The 20,981-nt window shown below is 44.4% G+C and overlaps 1 protein-coding gene across 10 annotated transcripts in view; it reads left to right on the top strand.

Annotated features, from left to right (window-relative positions):
- Window positions 1–20,981, top strand: part of SMARCD3 (SWI/SNF related BAF chromatin remodeling complex subunit D3) — a 111,374-nt gene that overhangs the window by 47,333 nt on the left and 43,060 nt on the right. For all 10 annotated transcript variants that reach the window (XM_080382718.1, XM_080382720.1, XM_080382719.1 and 7 more), the window contains 2 exons: window positions 1,897–2,111; window positions 5,239–5,281. In XM_080382718.1, the coding sequence (XP_080238844.1) occupies window positions 1,906–2,111; window positions 5,239–5,281 (249 nt within the window). In that variant the 5' untranslated portion in view covers window positions 1,897–1,905. The remainder of the gene's footprint in view (window positions 1–1,896; window positions 2,112–5,238; window positions 5,282–20,981) is intronic.

Genomic DNA, 20,981 nt, shown 5'->3' with positions numbered 1-20,981 from the left:
TGTGGGCTGGCTGCCTGTGCGGGGCTGGTGGGCTGCCCTTGGGGGCCCGATCCTTGCTGTCATTGCCCTAGTTTGTTGCTCTGGCAGGGGCAGTGAGCAGTCAGTCCCAGCCGCCCTCTCCAGGCTGCTCAGGACTTTGCAAAGCTCTAGCAAATGCCCCCTTAGGTTACCTTGGACCACCTCCTTCCAGGTGGAAGACCATGGCATATTTACTTTTACTCTGGTGGATGCAGTTCCATATTTTAACCTGTTCCGTGCCACTCTGTGCCGGTGTCAGAGCTGCTCTGCCGTTACAGACCTGCAGGAACCAGACCTGTGCATGGCATTCAGCCTGCGGGTGTGCCAGGGACAGTGGCACAGTGACGCTTTCTGTTCCCTTCCCTGCCTCTTTTGCTTAGTGGCTTTTTTTGACCTCTAGTAAGCAGTGAACTGCCTTTTTTTTTTTTTTTTTTTTTTTTTTTTTCCTGGAAGTATCTGTTTAAACCCCAAGATCTTGCTTCTGTTGGGCAACAGGCAGCCCAGAGCCCGTTGTTTTCCATGGGATGGTTGGATTGTGTTTTCCCATGCAATTCACTACCGTGTGTACTGAAACCCATTTTCATCTTCAGGTGTTAATTCTGTCTCATAAAGCCCTTCTGCAGTTCTTTGAAGCTGGCCTTCATACTTGCCAGGTTGAATAACAGCATTGCCACCAAACTTTTTCACTTCCTTGCTTTTTCTCTCTTTCCCCCCCCTTTTTTTTTTCTTTTCTTTTTTTCCTTTGTCATCCCTGTCCCCTTCCCATCTCCCTCCAGTTGCTTATGAATATGCTGAAAAGCATAAGTCCCAGCAAAACTCTGCATGTGCCTTACTTTTATTTTCAGAACCAATCACTTTTACCTCATTTCTAGCCTTTAACCAATTATTTAACTGTCATGGATGCCATTGCCTCTTGGTTTCCTTGAGTAGAGGGATTTGACTTTCAAAAGGCTTTTGTGTATGATTACTCTTACTCATATCCCTGGGTCAAATGTCTACAGAATGTTTATGTACTTGTCTGTATTTTCACATATACGTAGACATGTAATAAACATTTTGATAAACCTTAGAATGAAATGAAGCTCTTCTCTCTCTTTTTGGTTGCATTTTACAGGTGGTAATTATTTTACTGATGTTTTTCCTTGACTACTGTAAAATTCTAGGGTTTGGAATTGAGTTTACTGTGTGTGTTGTACGGCATTGTGATTTGACCCACAGTGTCTCTCCAGAGCATGCTGAATCAACATATATGTCAGGACTTTAGAATGCCTACAGGGGCTGCTGACAAACTGCTACTTTCCTTTTTTTATTTTTTATTTTTATTTTAGAGGCTTGACCTTTTCTTAAAGGATTCTTGTCACTTCATGAACTTACACTGCTCTGCAGTGTAGGTGAAGGAGAGGGCTCTTAATGGAAAATGTTTTGTCATAGTGTTCTCATGGTTCACCTTTGCTTGCTACAGTCTCCCTACCGATCAAAGCAGCCTGCTAGTCAGTGGAAAGCTGTAGATGTGAGCCTGCTTGTGGCTTTGATTAGCATGTGCACTGCACCAGTTTGGACTGCATATAGCTGCCATGGAGCTTTTTCTTCAGTCTGAAGGTAGAGCTTTCTGCTGTAAGCTGGCCTGGATAAGTTACTGACCACTGAGTGTTTTCCCAAGCCTAGAATTTTTCATCCCTGTTTCCTGTACATCGCTGAATGCCTCTTTACGATGTCCAGAAAATACCAGAGTTCACATGCTCTGCATTGCTGCTTAGTGCTTAGTGGGATGGTCAAAATGAGGAACTTGCTGGAGCTAGTGCCTGATTACGTACAAATGTCTTTGCAGCTTAAGAAGCAGGGACCAAACTGGCTCTTCTTTCTGTTTTGCTTCCCTAGCGACCTGGGATGCCATCAGGAGCTCGAATGCCCCATCAGGGGGCTCCCATGGGTCCCCCAGGCCCCCCGTATGTTGGAAGCCCCTCCGTGCGACCTGGGATGCCCCAGACTGTGATGGAAACAACAAGAAAACGCACTGCACCACAGCAGGTCCAGCAACAGCAGGTGCAGCAAGTGCAACAGCAGCAGCAAGCCACTCAGAACCGAACTAGGAGGTGAGTGTTCCGGAAAGAAAGCATGGAAGGTCAGTCTGAGGAAGAAAAATCAGTATCTTTTTAGCCTTAGGTAAGACCTTTAAGATTGAATGAGACAGAAGGGAAGATTTATGTATTGTCAGTTTCTTAAAGCAGGAAAAACATTGGTAAATTTTACTTTGTGAATGGTCTTGAACAAACTGACCTTTACTAATGTCTGGTTTTGCAGTTATAATGCTTTTACCATGCAGGTTTATTGGGCTATAAATCTGGCTGCTATGTTTAGCCTTTAAAGTTAATGAGCAGTTCTCCTCTAATATAGTATAATTTTTGTATTGTTTGCTATCTGTTCTGTGTGGTTTCTCTGATTTCTGACTGGCTAACAAAATGGTTTGTAAATGAGACAAGTGGAAAAAATTTTTGGTCATGTGAATACTTGTACTATGGTCACTCAGGGGAGTGGTCAGAAAACTTGCAATTGTCACAGGGATTCCTACGTATAAAGTAAAAAGAATGGCATAAGAAATAATTTCATAGGGTTAGAGGGTTTCTTTTAAAGGAACTTTCTTTTCAAAATGCCCACTTTTTACAGTGCTGAATGCATTCTCTCTTAAATAACAGTTTGCTAATTTCCTTTTGCAACTTATTAGATGTCAGCAGTCTTGAGTTCCAAGTGTGAGCTGGTTCCTGATAAATAGGTAGGGTGCAGTCATCTGGGTTGTCTGCCTTTTGCAAAAATCACTGTAGGTGTGTCTATATAGATTCAGACAGTGTTCTGGTGGTGTCGTTGTATCTAGCTGTAGGTAAAACATGACTCTTTAAGCTCAGTGCTTCAGGAACCCTGCTCTGTCCAGGTTATATGCCTTGGATCAGCAAGCCAGACTGGGGAATTCTTGTGTCTGGAATGCATCTGGAAAGGACACCAATCCTGAGAGTATTAATGCATTATGACTAAATAACATAGAGCACAGAAGTAATGTGTGTGAGCGCAGCATGTGAGTACAAGAGGTGCATAGAATCTTGGAGGTCTTGTCCTGCACTAGCCAAAATGACATGTTCCATAGCACCTCCCAGGAGGTACTCCAGGGAACTGCACAAAATAATGCCAAGCCTTCCAATGTACAGGGTAGATATTACCTGAAAATTTGCCACTGCTGGATAATCAAGGTAAACTTTAGTCATTAACTACCTAGTTTCTAGGGATCACTAAAGAAGAGTGTTTTCTAAAAGTTGATGGTCTAACTTATAGAAGGAAGCAGTTCCCCCTCCCCAGTTCAAAATGTCAGTGCTTCTAGTTTGGAACCCAGCAGTAGTCTCGACTGTAGTGAGTCCAGCTCACACCAGTGCTTCCTGGGTACTCAGGAAAGTTTATCTGTTTTCTCTGCCATGCCTTCCCTCCAGGTGATGTGTTGAATGTTTTCCCCTTGTTCATTTCCACCCCCCTGTCATTTCCCATTTAAATTTTTCTGGTTTTTGAGGCAAACTTTTCTGGCACCTTGGGTGAAGTTCTGGGAGTAGTTGAATCGTATGTTTTATGGCACAAATGGGCCAAGAAGGCGTAGTCGTCCTTTCTTGGCAGGGTTGGTGGAGACAAAAATCTCATTTCTGTAATAGACTCTTGGAGAACTAGTTCAGACCCAAGTTGTTGCGGGATTTGGATTTTTGTTACTTGCTCTTTAATTGCAAGCCTTTGGGGCTGTTGCAGGTGCATGCATATCCCATTTCCCTTTGGGAGGGTGGAGCTGGCTCAGGCATTACTTCCAGATTCTGTGAGGTGTTTCAGTGCAGGTTTGATTTAGTGAGCCATTGGAGGTTCACACCATGTAACGTTCCAGTCCCATTATTCCTATGCTTTTAAAAAGGGACATTGTTCACCTATGAAGTTGGGTGTGACTGTGTGGATGAATTTTCTGCCCCTGAGGAAGGCTGTAGCTTGCACCTCTGGGCACAAAGAGTTCCTCAGCCTTGGTTTATATGACGATGAGGAAGAATCTAAGAATCTGGTATTTCAGGCCTGGCCTATTATTAGCAAATGTGGGAAGGGAATATGTCACATCAATGTGTGTGGAAACAGTTTTTATGTGAACATGGCTGATGACAGACCTTCTCTATGAGAATAGTAAGGAGGGGCATCCTTGTGACCTGGCAGAGTGGCAGCAGGCAGTTTGCTTTCTCCCGTTTGTCTGTCACAGATGGAGTGATTCATCTCCTGCTTAAGATAAATACCTCATAAATTAGAGAGGTGAAGAATAAGGCCTGAATTCCCTCATGGCCCTGCTAGGGAAAGCTAGGTGACAGGTTTGGTGGGCACGAATGGTTCTTAGACTCTGAAGAATTCAAAAGACAATGTATTTGGCAATCTTCCTGACAATACCATTTCTTAGGCACATATACATTCATGTGTATATACATGAACACAAGTATGTTTTTAAAAGTGTAGATGTATCAGTGAGCTTATGTATGGGTATGGACACACTATGTATATACACTGCAGGCGCACATGTATCTTCCCAGATGTGCATTCATAGAGGTGAGCAAATACAGAACTGTAAACCCGCTTACCTTTGTATATCACTCATGCAAATATGTTACAGTAAAACAAGTGTATATATGTAGGGAAGGGTGCATATATATGTATGTATTTCATACATCGAATGAACTACACCTATATATGTGTGTTTCATCAGCACTCAATTTTGGGCACAAATGAATGAATGAATGCACCTCATCTGCTTGAACAAGTTCATGTCCTATTTACAGGCAGTCAACCACTTACACATGCACAGGTATACCCGTGCACACTTTGACATGTGCACGCTGTGCTCTTACACATTTTTTCTGTATCTTCAGAGAGCATGTGCACTTGCACGTATTGCTACCCTGCACCGCAGAAGATGCTGTGATCAAAGAACTTGCACACTTCTTTCCAAGATGCATAACAGACAGCACTGATTTGTTCTTAACTACCTACCTCCCCAGGCTGGTGAGAGAAGGGGTCCTAGGTCCTGGGCATGAGTTAGACCCTTTTGCTGATGCATGCACAGCTGTGCACCAGCATGTGGAGATGTCAGGATAATTTAGCAGGTGGCCTCGTTACTCCTAGATCTGTCACCATGGTAACGTGTTTTTTTCTTTAAAAAATGTACAGTGCCAAGAGGAGGAAGATGGCTGACAAAATTCTCCCTCAGAGGGTGAGTCGCTTTCATTTCCTATTCCCTTCACAATCAGTTCAGCATCTTAGTGTAATTAAAGGGATTTTAGAAAACACTTTCACTTTTTGTTTAAAAATCTAATTAAAAAGTAAGTAGGCAGTGGGTGAAAGTCTAGAGAGCAAGGCTGGGGCTGGGGCTGGGGGCTGGGAGCGTGGCGTGCAGCCCGGCCTGTGCTGTCCTCGTGCACTGGGTTAGCCGAGCCAGCACTGCCACTTGCTGGATGGATGGACGGTGGTGCTGGGCTGCAAAGTACGCGACTTGACACTGGGGCCCTCTGGGTCTTAAGGATGTTTTTGATCAATTTTCGAGGCTGGCCAAAAGCTGGCTCAGAGCGCAGCTGTGCCTGTGGGAGATGGGCTCGATCCCTGGTCTCTCTGGCCTGGCAGAGCTGCCAGGTTCTCCTGTCTGTGGTCATGTCCCGGTAGGGCTGAAGCGAACCTGCATAAACAGCAAAGTTCAAGGGGCCTGCATTGACTGGAGAGTTATTAATTCTCTTATCCTTGGGGATATGTCTAGCTTTTAGTGTCTGCCTGTGCTTGATCCTCAATACTTAAATCTTCTGCTTCCTTCCTGAACACCCGAATGCCTCTCTGCTCCCCTTCTCTTCCATTATTGCCAGACTTTTTCCTTCCTGTGCCGTCTTCAGTGCAGGTGCCCCAGAACCTGCTGTGTCCTGAAAGGCAAGCTTCCTTAATCTTCAAAACACACATCCTCGGCATGTCTTAGTCCCGGTTTCTTTGGCTTCTGGCGCTTTTTCTGGGCTCAGGATCCCTGTGGCAGGTGTGTAGATCTCCATGTCCTTTTCAAGTCTACCCGTCTGCTGTTAGAGTAAGGCCAAACTTTCTGGCAGCCTCCAGATTCTCTTCTTCAACATTCCACAGGTACCTAGTGCTAGCTGCCTGAGGAGGCAAGCTCACTTTGGTGCTCCTGATGCCATATTATCACTTCTTTTCTTGTAATTCTCACCACCCTCTGGAAGCACAACCTTTCACAGGTCAGCCATTAGTTCTCTCATGCTTCTGTCTTGACAGGACGAAGCTATCATCACATCCAGCCCTTTGAATTACTTGTGGCCTCCACGGTCGTTGTGTTAAAGCCTCATTCCTGCTCTGCTCAGTCTGGGCTTTCCTAGAATGAAAGCTATGTTTCTTGTGCTGTCAGTTCTGTCTGTCCCACACAAATTGTTTTCATTATTATACATCCTGTATGGTGAGGCTGTCACTTTTAAATATATATCTATTTCAGGGCTTTTTTTTTTTTTTTTTTTTTTGGTGTCTGATGCCTTTATAAGCTAAAAAGGTCGCAGAACAGAGGTAACCAAGTGTTTTTGGCAACAGAAGACTTGTGCCTCTGTTTATCAAATCTGTGATTATTCTTTAATAGGTAGCCTTATTTAGGTATGTCAAAAACCTATACAGATGTGAACTCCTTCAGAACCGTGCTGTCCCCAAGTCTTGCCTTTCAGTATCTTTCTTGCTGTCAGCCAATAATTTTAACTAATGGAGTGATAAAGCAACACAAATTGCTAGAGTTCTGTCTGCAATAGAGTTTTTATCAGTGCAGCTGGAGTGGAGTGCTGGTATTGATGGTGTGATGTTGTGTCTGGCTGCAGCCAGTGTATCAGAACCTCCTTATGCTCGCCGTTCGTTGTATGGGGAGATGCTGTGTGCATCAGTGTCCTGTTGAGCAAAAGATTTGCACTGGTGGCTGTGGAATGGAATGCATGTGAAACATAGGGTAAAAATTCCAGCTTTCTGGAGCTACTTTTGGAGTATTTTCCAGCCAATCAACATCTGTTACCCACAGACTTTTTTTTACAGAATCTTGCTTGTGTTTTCTGGGAACCGTGAAGGGGAGAGGGGAAGATATTTAATACCTTTTATTCTTGACAACCATCTTGTGTAATAGTGGAAGAGGAGGTGGGTTCTCAGTGTTACTTGCTGTGATAGGCAGCTGGCAGAGAGAACCTGCTGTTGGACTTCTGGGCTCTGATCAAGGCTGTGCTATAGTGCTGGAGCGTATTGCTGGTTGGGTAGGGTTGCTCAGCTGCTATGCTTCAGCTGTTTGAAAAGGATTTAATTTTGCATGGATATAATCATATGAGAAGGTTCAACCTAGCAAACTACTTCATGTAGGAGGATAGAATTATGGAACTGCATGGGACCTCCTGTCTGGTTCCCTCTGTCATGGAAGCCATGACACAATTGCTGTCTCAGGACTAGTTAGGCTCCTTACTTTTAGATCTGGCAGTGGGTTTTGGAGTTTTTTTGGTTGTGTTTTTTTTTTTTTTCCTTTTTTGCTAGGCTTGGCAAGTGCTTTTAGTTTGCCAAGTAAGAGGGGCTCCCCACAATTCTAATCATCACAGTCCTTCATTACATCTATTCCAGGTTAAATTCACCTATTTCAAACCTCTTTGCACGTACCTCTTAGGAGACCAGAACTATGCATATTATTACAGATTACCAGTATCACAAGTGCTTGGAAGCCACTAATGCATTTTTATCTCTACTGGAAATATCTAGTGATGCATATTGGGATCACATTTTATTTTTTATGGCCTTACCACATTGATACAGTATATGGTCATTCTGTGACTGACTGATAAAAGTATTTCTGATTTCTGTTGTTTTAACTGATGAATGCTCACATTAGAGCGGGAATTCTGGATATAGACTCTGTGTAATGCTGTTTCATCCTGTTTCTATTATACTGTTCTTAGCTTTCTTTCATTCTCTGTACTATCCTCTGCCTTGTATTGACAGTGCCACCCAAATCTGTCATTCTTAAGTTTTGTTAGCATACTTGTCCTTTTTGCACTGGATCTGTTAATGAAAATATCCAAATAAAATCAGCTTCAGAAATGGTCCATGACGTACTTCCCACTTAATACTTTTTTTTCTGTGCCCGTTCTTTACCACACATTGTTCTTGTTCTAATCCCTATTTTTCAGTCTTAAGTAGTGGTTCCCTTTATGACTGTATGTCAGATGCTTTACTTAAATGCAAGTTGATTGCATCTACTGCATATCTTTTGTCTGAAATGCAGTTTTAATGAAAAGAAAGACTTGGTTAAGCCCAGGCTGACATACTGTAGCATAACAAGGCTTAGCATTTTTTGTAGCGTATTCACCATTAACTCTAGTTCTGTGCAGCAGGCTATATCCCACCCTATTTTCCTTGCCTCTGGATCCTTCCCTTGTTATCAGGTCACTGAAACCCTCACTGAGTTTCGGAAAAGTTCATAGGCATCTTCATTCATAGCCGGGGATCTAGATCCCTGGAGCTGATGTGGCCTTTGTGGGCCAAGTCTAGCAGTTGTGCCTCAATTTTGACCTCAGGCCACAAACTGTCTGTAGAGAAACACGACTGCACATCACATTGCACCTCTTCTTTCTCCAGGCCTTGTCTCCTCATTACTTTGGGACAGTGTCTTATTTTCTGTTAGTTCTGAGTCATTACATTTTTTTCCCAGGCACCGTGACTGTGATTCACTGTACTGTTTCTTCAGCTTCCTTGCCTACCCATTCTGATGCAAGAACCTCAGCTGAAAATCGTTCTGACTCCATAGCTGTGTCTGTCTCTGCTTTTCCTCATTTAACTTGCTGAGTGGAGTGCAACTTTGAAACAGCAAGCTGCTTCTCCTTCAATGGCATGCTTGTCTCTTGGTACTGACTGCTGTTCCAAACTCTCTGGGTCCCAAATTGCTGCGAGGACTTTCTGTCTAGCTGTGCTCATAGGTTTTTGTACAGCTGCCCTCTGCTTTTCATCCTCTCTACTTCATTCTCCTTTACACAAATATTCAGCCAGCTCCTGCTGCTGTTCGCTGACTACCATATGGGATTCTCTGGACAGATCCCATACCATAATAGCTGTCCTCTTGTTGTTTGGTCAGTGTATGGCTGTTGTCCACCTTTCTCCATCTGAGCCAGCTGGAGGTGAGGAACACCTGGATCTGCTATTCACTCATAAGAAAGAAATGGTTAGGGATGTGATAATCAGTGGCAGCCTTGGATGTAGCAACTGTGGAATAATGAATTTTGAGATCTTGAAAGGAATGAAGAAGGAGAGTAGCAAAGCACAGACCCTGGACTTCAGACAAGCAGAGTTTGGCTTATTCAGGGAAGTGGTAGGTGTGATCCCATGGGAAGCAGCTCTGAAGGGCAAAGTGGCTCAGGGAAGCTGGCAGGTCTTTAAGGACTCTCCAAGAACAAGAGCAGTCTGTCTTGATATGCAGGAAAATTAGTGGACTTATGAAGAACCCAGCATAACTAAGCAGTGAACTCACACTTGTTGGAGGTCCCAACATCAGAAGGCAGCGTACAAGAGGTGGAAGCAGGGACAGGCTACGATGGAGGAATTTAGAAATAATGTCTGGGCATATAAGGAATACTATCAGGAAAGTCAAAACTCAGCTGGAATTGAGATTTCCAAGGGGCATCAAGGGCAACAAGAAAAGCTTCTGCTGTTACATGAATAATGAAAGGCTGACCAAGGAAAATGTGTGCCTGATGCTGAGTGGGTGGAGTGATACAGTGATGATGGAGACAGATAAGCCTGAAGTACTCAAAGCCTTCTTTGTCTTGGTCTGTACTAATGATGTCTCCCATGCCTCTGTGATCAGTGAACATGTTCAAAAGGGACAGCCAGCAATGGACAGGGATTGAACCAGGGATTACTTGAGAAAACTGGACCCATACAACTCCATGGTACCCAACAGAGTGCATCTGAGGGTGCTGAGGGAACTGGCCAATATCCTTGCAAGGCCACTGTCTATTGCCTTTGAAATGCCATAAAAATTGGGGTAGGTTCCCGGTGACTAGCAAAAGGTAATTGTTGCACCCATCTTCACAAAAGGCCAAAAGAACAGTCCAGAGAACTGCAGCCAGTGAGCTCCACTTTGGTCCCTGGGAAAGTCACAGAGCATGTGCTCTTTGGAACGCATTTCTGGACATGTGAAGGACAAGAAGGTAATAGGCAACAGCGAGCATGGATTTACCAAGGGTAAATCATGCTTGACCAACCTGATTGTCTCCTCTGATAAAATGACTGGATCTGTGAGCAAGAGATAGCAGTGGATATAATTTACCTTGGTTTTAGCAAAGTTTTCAATGTTGTGTCCCATAATAGTCTTCAGTTCAAGTTGGGACATTTTGATCTAGATAGACGGACAGTCATCTGTTTGGGTGGTTGAGCTTAGAAGGTAGTGGCTAATCGGTTGCACTGTACTGGGAAGACAGCAACAAGCAGAGTACTGCAGGGGTCTGTCCTGGCAGCCATTCAGTTTAGCGTCTGTATCTATGACCTGGAGGAGGCAGTGGAGTGCTTGCTTATGAAATTTGCAGATGACACCAAATCACAAAGCGGGGTGGGGGGAACTGGTCGATATGCTTGTGGGACAGGCTGGAGGAATGGGCTGACAGGAACTTTATGATATTCAACAAGGTCAAATGCAAAAGACTGAGGGACTTGATTACCCCTTTTTGCTCATACTCGTTAGCTCACAGCTAGAGCACTGTGTCCAGTTTTGGGACCTCCAATTCAAGAGAAAACATGAGTAAACTGGACTGCGTTCAGCAGAGAGTTGTCAGGTTGGTCAGAGGGAGAGACTGTGTGAGCTGTCCTTGTTCATCCTGGAGGAAGGATGGCTCTGAGGGGACCTAACAGCAGCTAGCCAGCTACTGAGAGAGGATGGTCAAGAAGATGGAGACAGGCTTTCCTGTGGAGCATGGCGGGAGAATGAGAGCCAGTGAGCATAAAGTGAAACAGGAGAGGAGCTGGCTATATGTAAGAAGAAACTTTTTCACAAGAGGACAGTCAAGCATTGGAACCCTGAGAGGCTGCAGGTTCTCCACCCTTGGAAGTTTTCAAACCGCAACATAACGTCATCGTTGACTCTACTTTGAGCAGGAAGCTGGACTAGAGACCTCCCAGCATCCCTTCAAGCTGGTACCTGTGATCCAGCTTCTGCTCCATAGAGCATCTCTACCAGAAGTCTGCAGAATTATTACTTTCATATACCATCTGACTCCCTGCTCTGGAGTCAATGCTTTTCCATTCTGATTGACTTTGTGGTCACCTCTCCAGTTTTGGACAGTATGCCTTGAAGGTTCGGTTGGGTCATAGATGCTGCCGGGCCACTGAACATAAAGGAGCTACTGATTTGCTTTTACTAGAACTTTGAGAGTAACTCATAAGGGCTCCTCCCAATTCTAATTCATAAATGTGACCTATACCCTTCTTCCAAGTAATTAAACAATCAAATATTAATAGTGTATAGCTTAGGCGCTTATATGTATTGCTTCTATCTGCCCACATTAGTCTATGCTCAGAACTGATTACCATGAGTGAGTGGTGAAAGACTTGCTTAGCTGTTACTTGTAGCGTTGCAGGATCTTTGCATTTTTGAATGGTGTCTGTATGTGTCCATGAAACTCAGAATGGTGCAGGCTTTAATTGCTTTTGCTATGTTGCTAGACTGTGTTACTGGCTCTGTGGTAGCCAGTCAGAAATCCTTCCTGAAACACTATCTCTTCGGGATCAAAACTTGCAAGATGGCACAGGGTTAGAATTTCTAAGGAGAGTCAGCCCTTAGCTATCCTGCTTTGACCACCACAGAAGCCTCAGTGGTAGAGACACTGTGGCCAATAAGCTATAGGCTCAAGTTTCTTAGCAGGGGAACTGTCCAGTAGCTGCTAAGTCAGACTTCAGTCATTGTCACTTGTAATGTAAAAATGCTGGCTTCTCAACACTATTTGCGAAATTTCTAGGTTGTATGCAACTGCTGTGGGTAGTAAAAAAATTGGCTCAGTATCTAATTGAGCTTGTCAGATGTGGGGGAGCAGGAGGTCTTGGCTTTTGTTGCCTCTCTCAAAAATGGAAATTACAGGCCAGCCTAATTCAAAGGAAGTTGCCCAACCTCTGTTTTTTAAGGATCTGATGATTTATTTTTTTTTAAAAGCAAATTATTGAGACTGGGATTTTTTTGTCCTGCTCAGGTAGTGAAGAATGCAGCTCTAATTGTTATTTCCTATCTGAAATGGATCAAACTCTATTTATTATTTTTTGACTGAGGCCTTTAATGATAGCCACCTTTCACCTGGAAAAAAAAAATCAGTCTGAAGGGCACACTAGTTTGTATCTGATTTGTTTTGTTTGTTTTTACTTTCTTTAGTTTAAACTAAAATTAAGTTATGCAGGTAATGGCATGGTGGCTCTCTGCTACAGACAGCCTGCCTAATCCAGAAGGAGACAAAGCCTTTCCAGGCATCTAGAGGAAGCCTTGTGGCTGCAGGCCCTGGTGCTCATGGGGGAGGCTTCAACTACCCTGCCATCCGCTTTGGGGGCAGGAGCACTGGCCACAGCCACTGCAGGAGATTCCCGGATTGGACTGATGACAGGTTCCTGACATGGGTGATGGACAAGCCAGCAAGGGGAGGTGCTCTGCTGTCCTGTTACTCACAAAGAAGGAAGAACTGGTTGGGGATGTGAAGGTTCAGGGCAGCCCTGGCTGCAGCACCCATGAGGAGGCAGAGTTTGCAGTCCCGAGAGAAGCAAGCAAGGCCTGCGCTTCCAGAGAGGAGGTTTGGGCTTGTTCAGGGATCTGCCTGGAAGGATCCTACAGGACAGCAGGGATCCCGGGGGGACAAAGGGGCTCAGGGAGGTTGGCTGAACTCCAAGGACAACCTCTCCAAAGCAAAGGGGAACGACCGGATCAATGCACAGAAAGCTGGGTGGGCCTGGCAGGAGGCCGGCAGGGTCAAGCAGTGAATTCCTGACTGGCCTCAAGGCAAGGAGGGAGCACAGGGAGGCGTGAGCAGAGTGGTCAGCTAGCGGGAGCAGCGTAGCGGTGCCCGAGCACACAGGCGAGAAATTAGGGAGGTCTGAGCTCAGCTGGGATTGAACCTAGGGATGCACGTGCCGGGCAAGGGGAAAGCCGCCTGCAAGCAGCCCAGCAGCAGAAGGCACGCAGAGGAAAAGCCAGGCCAGGGTCTGGTTCTGCCGCTCGCGTCAAAAGCCAGGGAGGAGGCCAAGGCACTGGGCGCTGTCCTCGCCCCGTTTCTGCCAGCAAGCCTGTCTGTGGGCCACCTGGGCACCTCTGCCAGTGCCCGAGGCAGGGGAGCATGGCTGTGCAGGGGCCTGGCAAGCTGCGGCAGCTCAGCCCTATGAAGCTCAGCAAAGGCAAATACCAAGCGCTGCTGCTGGGCAGAGCGGCGCTGTGTGGCGGGACCAGCGGGTGTCAGGTGGCGGAGGCAGTTTGGCAGGAGAGGACCCGGGGGCCCTCATGGACAGCAAACGGAGGGCGGGCTGCAAGGTGAGCCAGCTGTGGCAAAGGCCAGCTGCAGAAGGGGCTGCTAGCACAAGCACTGCTGTCGAGTCCACGAAGGAGGCTGCTCCTGGCCACGCTGCACTGGCGAACGTGCACCTGGACTTGTGGGCACCGGCCACCCAGAGGTGACGCTTGGCAGCAAGGCCCGCAGAGGACGGCCAGGATATGGCGGGGCTGGAGCACACGCCTGCTCGGAGAAGCTGCAGGAGCTGGGTTTGTTCAGCCTTGAGAAGAGGAAAGGGAGGTCTTTCTGGGGAGCGCAACCGCCCCGTGGGGCAGCGAGGGAAGGACGGAGCCGGCCTCCCCTTGGCGGTGCACAGCAGCAGCGTGGGAGGGCAACACGAGCTCGCTGCAATGTGGGCAACCAACTTGGTATAAGGCGCCATTTTGCTTGTTTGGTTGGTTGGCTTTAAAACCATGATGGTATCAAAACACTGGAACAGGCTGCCAAAAGATGCTGTGCAACGTCCTTCCCTGGTTGGAGGTATTCCGAACCTAAACTGGACAAGGTCCTGAGCAACCTTATGTAATCTGAACCTGTCTGGTGCCACAGCTGGTCTGCACGACTTCCAAGGGTTCTTCTGATCTACATTACTTTCTGGTTACCGGGGCTTAAACAATTGTCTACCCAAGTCGTGGTTTTGCCTGATATTCAGTGAATCCTTTGTGTGTCTGACAACTGTTCATCAACATAACCCCAGAAGTTCAAGTGGACTGTTCCCAGAATGTCATCAACTTTGGTGTTTGTCTTCTGTCAGAAGCAAATGTGGTAGGTGCTTCTGATATGCCCTGACTAGCAAAGGATTACTGATTGCCTGAATGCTGAAGGCTTGTGGAAATCAAGGAAGGCTGAGCTGTGTATAGATTTTTTGTAGCCAGTAGTGTAGAGGAATTATAGAGGAATGAAGGCAGGTTAATTAACACTGATAATTACAGCTGTGGACTGGCTTCAGGGGCGGTGGGTTGGTTGATGTGGATAAGGTGCAGCTGTGGCTGGTTCCTGCTGAGTAGTTAAATAGCTGTAAGGACTGAAGGAAGAGGAGCATTGGATGAATAGAGACTGGAAGAAGCAGAGGGAGGAGAGAGAGAGAGAGAGAAAGAGAGAGAGAGAGTGTCCTGGAGGTAGGAGAGTCAAGGAGAAGGATATAGCAGAGGGACTGGCCTGAAGAGGATGAAGAAACAGCATGGACAGTAGATGAACCTTTGAAACCTTGTGGGGTACTGGTGGCTGTGCCAGGGCAAGGTGTGCTAACTACTTATTGAAGTTAACCTGGTATGTGATGGTAGAAGACTTGTTGCAGCCAGTTAGTTTCGATAGTGCTGTGACAAGTAGTACTCCTATCAGGGCTCCACTTGAAGAGCCTCAAATTCTTTCAGAATTTAGTATCTTATGATATTAAGTTTATGGTAGAACGGGTTATACTCTGTCGGGGGGAAGACTTTATACACACAGTCATGCTATCTGTATGTGGCTGGCAGAGATATATTTTTTACTTTTCCTGGTGTCCACACTTCACCTAGGGATGCTAATGAAAACCTGAAGAACCCCTATAGAAAACTGTCTATGCCGAAAATGCACTTCCCAAACCCTATGTTTTCTGATGGCAGAAGTCACAGAAATTATTATTCTAACTTTTTTTTTTGAGGGAGAGGAATCAAGCGCTAGCCTGTTTGCAATAGGAGGATATTGGAGGCCTATGTTGTGTTAAGAGCATGGGAAATTGCTTTGTTCCTTGCAGAAATGGGAAATCTCACATCTCTTTCTCCTTATGTGTCTGATCTCTGATGTGTCAGTGGCAGTGAGTGCAACTCAAGAAAGCCTCTATGTTCAGTTTAAGCTCAGGTTTTCCATCACTGACCTGATTCCCTCCCTCCCCCCACCCCATCATTTCCTGTATTTTGGCTGTTCTTTATGGTCTACGCACTTGTATATCACCTCCTAACAGTTGTATTGAGAGTTCTATTTGATTTTACCAGAGTGGCAAGACTTCTCATGGAAGACCTTGAAAAGAAAGAGCACTCAGTTGATCTTCTTCTGGGAGAAAAAAAAAAAAAAAAAGTACTAATTTATTTTTAGTGTTATACAACTAGACAATCTGAAGTCCGACATTATCATGAGAACTTAACTGCTACTTTGTTTTGGTTTTGTTGTTTGTTTTTTTTATTTATTTTTTTTATTTCTACCAGACAGGCCTAAGGATTTACTTGTAAGTAGGAGCTTATGTATATAAAATCACTAGTGATGAAATATTCCCTGAAGTCATTGTCAATTTTTTTCAATGTTTGGCTACACTCACTCCTTATTTTGACCTTGTTTCTAATCTGAACTTAAACCAATTTCAAGTTTGTTGTGTTGTCACGTTGACAGGCAGAGAAACTTTTTTTTCTTTTTGTGTAGGTAAATACAAACCCATAAGTGAAGCTAAATTAATTGGCTCCATGGAACCTTGTATTATAGAGGATGTTTTCTTGTCTGCTAATCATCTCAATAGCTTTTCTGAGAATTTTCTTGAGTTTGTCAATAGAGTTCTTAATTTGTGACCCTGGTGTTCTTTTAGTGATTAGGAGATTGCCAAGCATGGCATTAATTGTAAAATCCCTAGTCTTGCTCCATGTCTTCCTGCTGATGTATCTAAGAAATGCACAGGACTCTTAGGCTACAGTAGTGTTGTGTGCTATTGCTTCCTCCCATATAATTTCCTAAATCCTTCTAAAATTTCCCTGGGAAACAGAGAGTTGCTGTGCTGTAAGTATGTCTTATGTTCTTTGGTTCTAGCTTTTTGATTGTACAAATACCTTTAATAATTTGTATTGTTTTCTTTCTCACAGTTCACCATGGTGTGGACCCATATCCCTGTCCTCTCCTTTTTTCCGATTTCCCCATCCTGTGTCACTTGTAGATTCATTTCCTTATGTTCAGGTTAAATCATAAAAGCCCCAGAACCATTCCTCTTCTTTATACCTTGCGTCTTTGTCTGTTACTGTTCATGCAGATGACTTTATTAACTTACCCATAGTGAGTTTTGGTCACTTTTGTCAGTAGCCTTAGCCTCATTAGTACCCACCAGTACAGATACATTGCTTGCTTTATGTGCATCCCATTGTGTGTGTTTGGTATATTGCAACTCATCTGCCACCATGCAGCTCAGTCAGCGAACTCAGAAAAAGCCTTTTCTGAAGTGTCTTGCAGTCTTTTCAGGTTGTGATTAACTAAAAATTTTACAGCTTTTAGTGCATTTATGTTTCTTTTGTCCTTTTCTTGATCATTTAAATAAAAATGCCAAGTCAAAGTTGTTGAAAGATGTAAGGTTTCATGTATCACTTGGCCAAGATGAAAACTGGATCTTTGTCTTGTTGCTTTTTTTCAGTTTTCTTGGACAACACATGGCCAGTATTTGCTTTTTATTTGTGTGTCCCAGTGAATTCCTTGATGTTTTTGTGAAGGATTGTATCCCTAAGGACCACCTGAAAGTCTAAAATACCTGTTCTCCTTTATTTTTTTTCCATTATTTATGACGTCTTTAAGGAGTGGATGTGACATAATTTTCTTGCAGAAGTCTTTTGATATTTAGAATACATTTGGAATTCACATGATACTTTTAAGTACTATTCCAGCCACAGCCGTAATTAGTTTGGAATGGACACATTAGATCAGTTTTGACATAATGTGTATCTTTCTCTACAGCCCCAGAGACCAAAGCAGAGTTGTTTCTTTGGCATACTTGAGAGAGTTTAGTCTAGATTTAAATGTCCATGACTCTGTGTTTCATGACGTTCTGCTTAAAACATTGTTGGGAAATCAGAGTCCATCTCTCCAAATCTTCATGATCTTACTGGTCTTTTCCAACCTAAACGATTCTATGATTCTAAACCTTGCTTGTGTTTTGTAGTTGTACATAGCAGGCTCATCTGTCCTGGTTCCGTGTTTCTTCTCTGCTTTAAGTCAAAATATGACTTAACTCTTTGGTTTTCTTCCCACAACTCTATGACTATAAACAGGTAACTATTTTCTCACATGAAACTCTTGTTTTCTTTGCTAATATTTATTTGCTGATGAGAAAGCCAAAATAAAGATAACAATCTAAATAAATTTACAAAGGCACCATTCCCTAATACAGTTGCATTATTAGGATGATGATGGTTATGATGGAGTTGGGGCTAAGTGAGGAATAGGACTAGGAGTTAATGGGATGTCAAAGTAAGAAGAGAGGGGGAAAGTTTTTTGATTAGAACAATTAGATTTTTTTGAGGGTGAGGAAGTGAAGACTGAAGTTTCTGCCTCCTGTGCTAAGGATTGCTGAACTAGATTGCTCTCTGCTGCAGGTGGAGGGAGGGAGGGGAGAATGCACTTCTGTTGTTTAAACACTATTTTTCTTAGGTCTTCTCTCTGCCTGACAGCTGCCAAGTCCAGTTAGGGTTCACTCAGAGCCTGCCCTTTTCTTGGTGACAGGCAGACAGCAAAATATAAATTCAGAGTTGGGGAATCTTTCTTCCCTGGAAGGTTTTCCTGCTCTCTAGATGAGGAAGGACCGTTTTGTTCCCTGTTTGGGCTTCTCTTGAGCGTTCGGTTAACTTTTACATTATTTGAGGAGATCCTTGTGCCTCTACCTGAGTGAAGACATCTGAGCACTTTGCTTCCTACAGCCATGTGCAGCTTTGTAAAAATTAAATCTTGTTCAACAAGCTTGCCTTTTTCTGAAGAGATCACGGGATTCTTTGATAATGTAAATTGTGTTGGTACTGTTGGATTTCTTCAAAACCATTTTATCTGTTATCAATGACATCTCAATTAAAACTTTTATGGTATAAGTAAGCATATTGATTACCTTAAATTAAAAAGTCCCTCACTGTCGGTCTGGAGACATATCGGTGACTGGGTCATTTCTAGTGGGACCAGAAAGATCAGTCCATGGCCCAGCGCAGTGTAGCTTTTCTTTTTTCAATTTCATGCATAATATGTGAAATTTAATGGTAAAATTTATGGAACAGTAAATAAATGCAGGGAGGACAGTTATCACTGCAAAGTGTTATCTGAATCACCCAATAAAGTGGTCATAACACAGCAAAATTAGTTTTTCTGCAAGTAAGTGCAATACATCTCTAACTCAGGAATCTGGTGGTACCAGAGTCTGTCTTGGACAGCAGTGATACAGACATGCTTGAAGCAGATGAAGTTGGCAGAGCACAAGCAACAGTTCATTCTTAGTTCTGTCTCATACTTTCTTACATAATATTTGTTAAGACCAGGAGGAGCTGGTACATGTCCTGTATAGTGTAGGCCAGACAACTTCAACCTATTACTTTTGTGTTGAATTCAGCACAGGCATAGGGATTATGGTACTCCTGTTTCCATCTCCTACTAGCAGTGTACCTCAAGGCTTCTGTTTCACCAGAACAACCACCAGTCACCTCTTTCCTTAGTGTAATATTACTTCTGCTTCATAGATAGCGACTGTCCTTCTCAAATCATCTAGTAGATAACTGAATTACTGTACACTCGGAGCATTTGTTTCCTGTATCTACTTGTTCTGAAGATTGATGCTATTTCGCAGCATTGTTTAATGATAAGATAAATGTTGCTTTCAACTGTAAATACAGAAGCAGAAATGTAATGGGCACATATCAGATCTAGCATTAACTCCCTGTGACAATGCAAATAACTTTTCAAGTTTTACTAGTTTGACTTTGTACCACCGGACCTTACAAGTGGCTTAAAGTTAGCATGCCTTCTACACCAGGTACTCTAGCCATTTTTACAGAAACGTGCAGCTGATCATTATCAGTGTTTTGAGCAGAATCTGCTACTCTCAGGTGTGAAATAGTAGCCTCAAACATGAAGGAAGGCCACTTCTTCCAGAACTGTTCTTCTCCAGCCATGCTGTTGACCAAGCAAAAGATTTCTGTCTCGCAGCCTTTCCTCTCCCATAACCTTAGATACTTAATCTGTCACAATACTACTGTTAATCTATTTTGAATCAAGGATTTCAAGAGGCGGATTATCCCCGACTTGTTTGTCATTACCAAACAGACAAGCATATTAGCCATTCCTGTTGGCTAGGGCCAAGTCTGAAGTAAGGAAAAGGACAAGGATGAACTATAGACCGTAATGTCTTGTTTTCAGAGGTGTCAAGGTTAGTTAGCTGGTGTTCTCGAAGGGTGAGTGTCATTTTTAGGTTACATCTGGTTGTATAAAGGAAGTTTGCTTGAGTAGCTCAGCTTTATGGAGAGTCCCTATTGATGTATGGCTACTCTGTTCTAATTTACTTTTGGTCAGTGTCCTCCACAATATTTGATTTGGAGATATCCTTAAATATGATTAGAGGATATTAGACAGACTGCCCCTTCTATTGGTTCCTCCTGAAGAACTGTAAGCCTTGTTTACATAGGTACTCATAATTTCAATATATTCTTGTACATTTTACTTGCAACATGTGTAGTACATATAACATGTATTCACAGTTGCATAGAATAAAATAACAATTAACTGTAAATTAGTCTCCGTAATGTATAGGCTGAAAGTGATCTCTTAGTCCTTAAACACACAAAGGATTCACTGAATATCTGGCAAAACAATGACTTGGTAGACAACTGTTTAGGCCCCGGTAACCAGAAAGTAAGCTTGGGTTCGGAATACCTCCAACCAGGGAAGGACGTTGCACAGCATCTTTTGGCAGCCTGTTCCAGTGTTTTGATACCATCATGGTTTTAAAGCCAACCAACCAAACAAGCAAAATGGCGCCTTATACCAAGTTGGTTGCCCACATTGCAGCGAGCTCGTGTTGCCCTCCCACGCTGCTGCTGTGCACCGCCAAGGGGAGGCCGGCTCCGTCCTTCCCTCGCTGCCCCACGGGGCGGTTGCGCTCCCCAGAAAGACCTCCCTTTCCTCTTCTCAAGGCTGAACAAACCCAGCTCCTGCAGCTTCTCCGAGCAGGCGTGTGCTCCAGCCCCGCCATATCCTGGCCGTCCTCTGCGGGCCTTGCTGCCGAGCGTCACCTCTGGGTGGCCGGTGCCCACAAGTCCAGGTGCACGTTCACCAGTGCAGCGTGGCCAGGAGCAGCCTCCTTCGTGGACTCGACAGCAGTGCTTGTGCTAGCAGCCCCTTCTGCAGCTGGCCTTTGCCACAGCTGGCTCACCTTGCAGCCTGCCCTCCGTTTGCTGTCCATGAGGGCCCCCGGGTCCTCTCCTGCCAAACTGCCTCCGCCACCTGACACCCGCTGGTCCCGCCACACAGCGCCGCTCTGCCCAGCAGCAGCGCTTGGTATTTGCCTTTGCTGAGCTTCATAGGGCTGAGCTGCCGCAGCTTGCCAGGCCCCTGCACAGCCATGCTCCCCTGCCTCGGGCACTGGCAGAGGTG

Source organism: Falco punctatus, assembly GCF_963210335.1.
Source record: "Falco punctatus genome assembly, chromosome: 4".
NCBI classification, from domain to species: domain Eukaryota; kingdom Metazoa; phylum Chordata; class Aves; order Falconiformes; family Falconidae; genus Falco; species Falco punctatus.
Note: the sequence above shows the minus strand (reverse complement) of the source record. Positions and strands in the feature narration are given on the sequence as shown.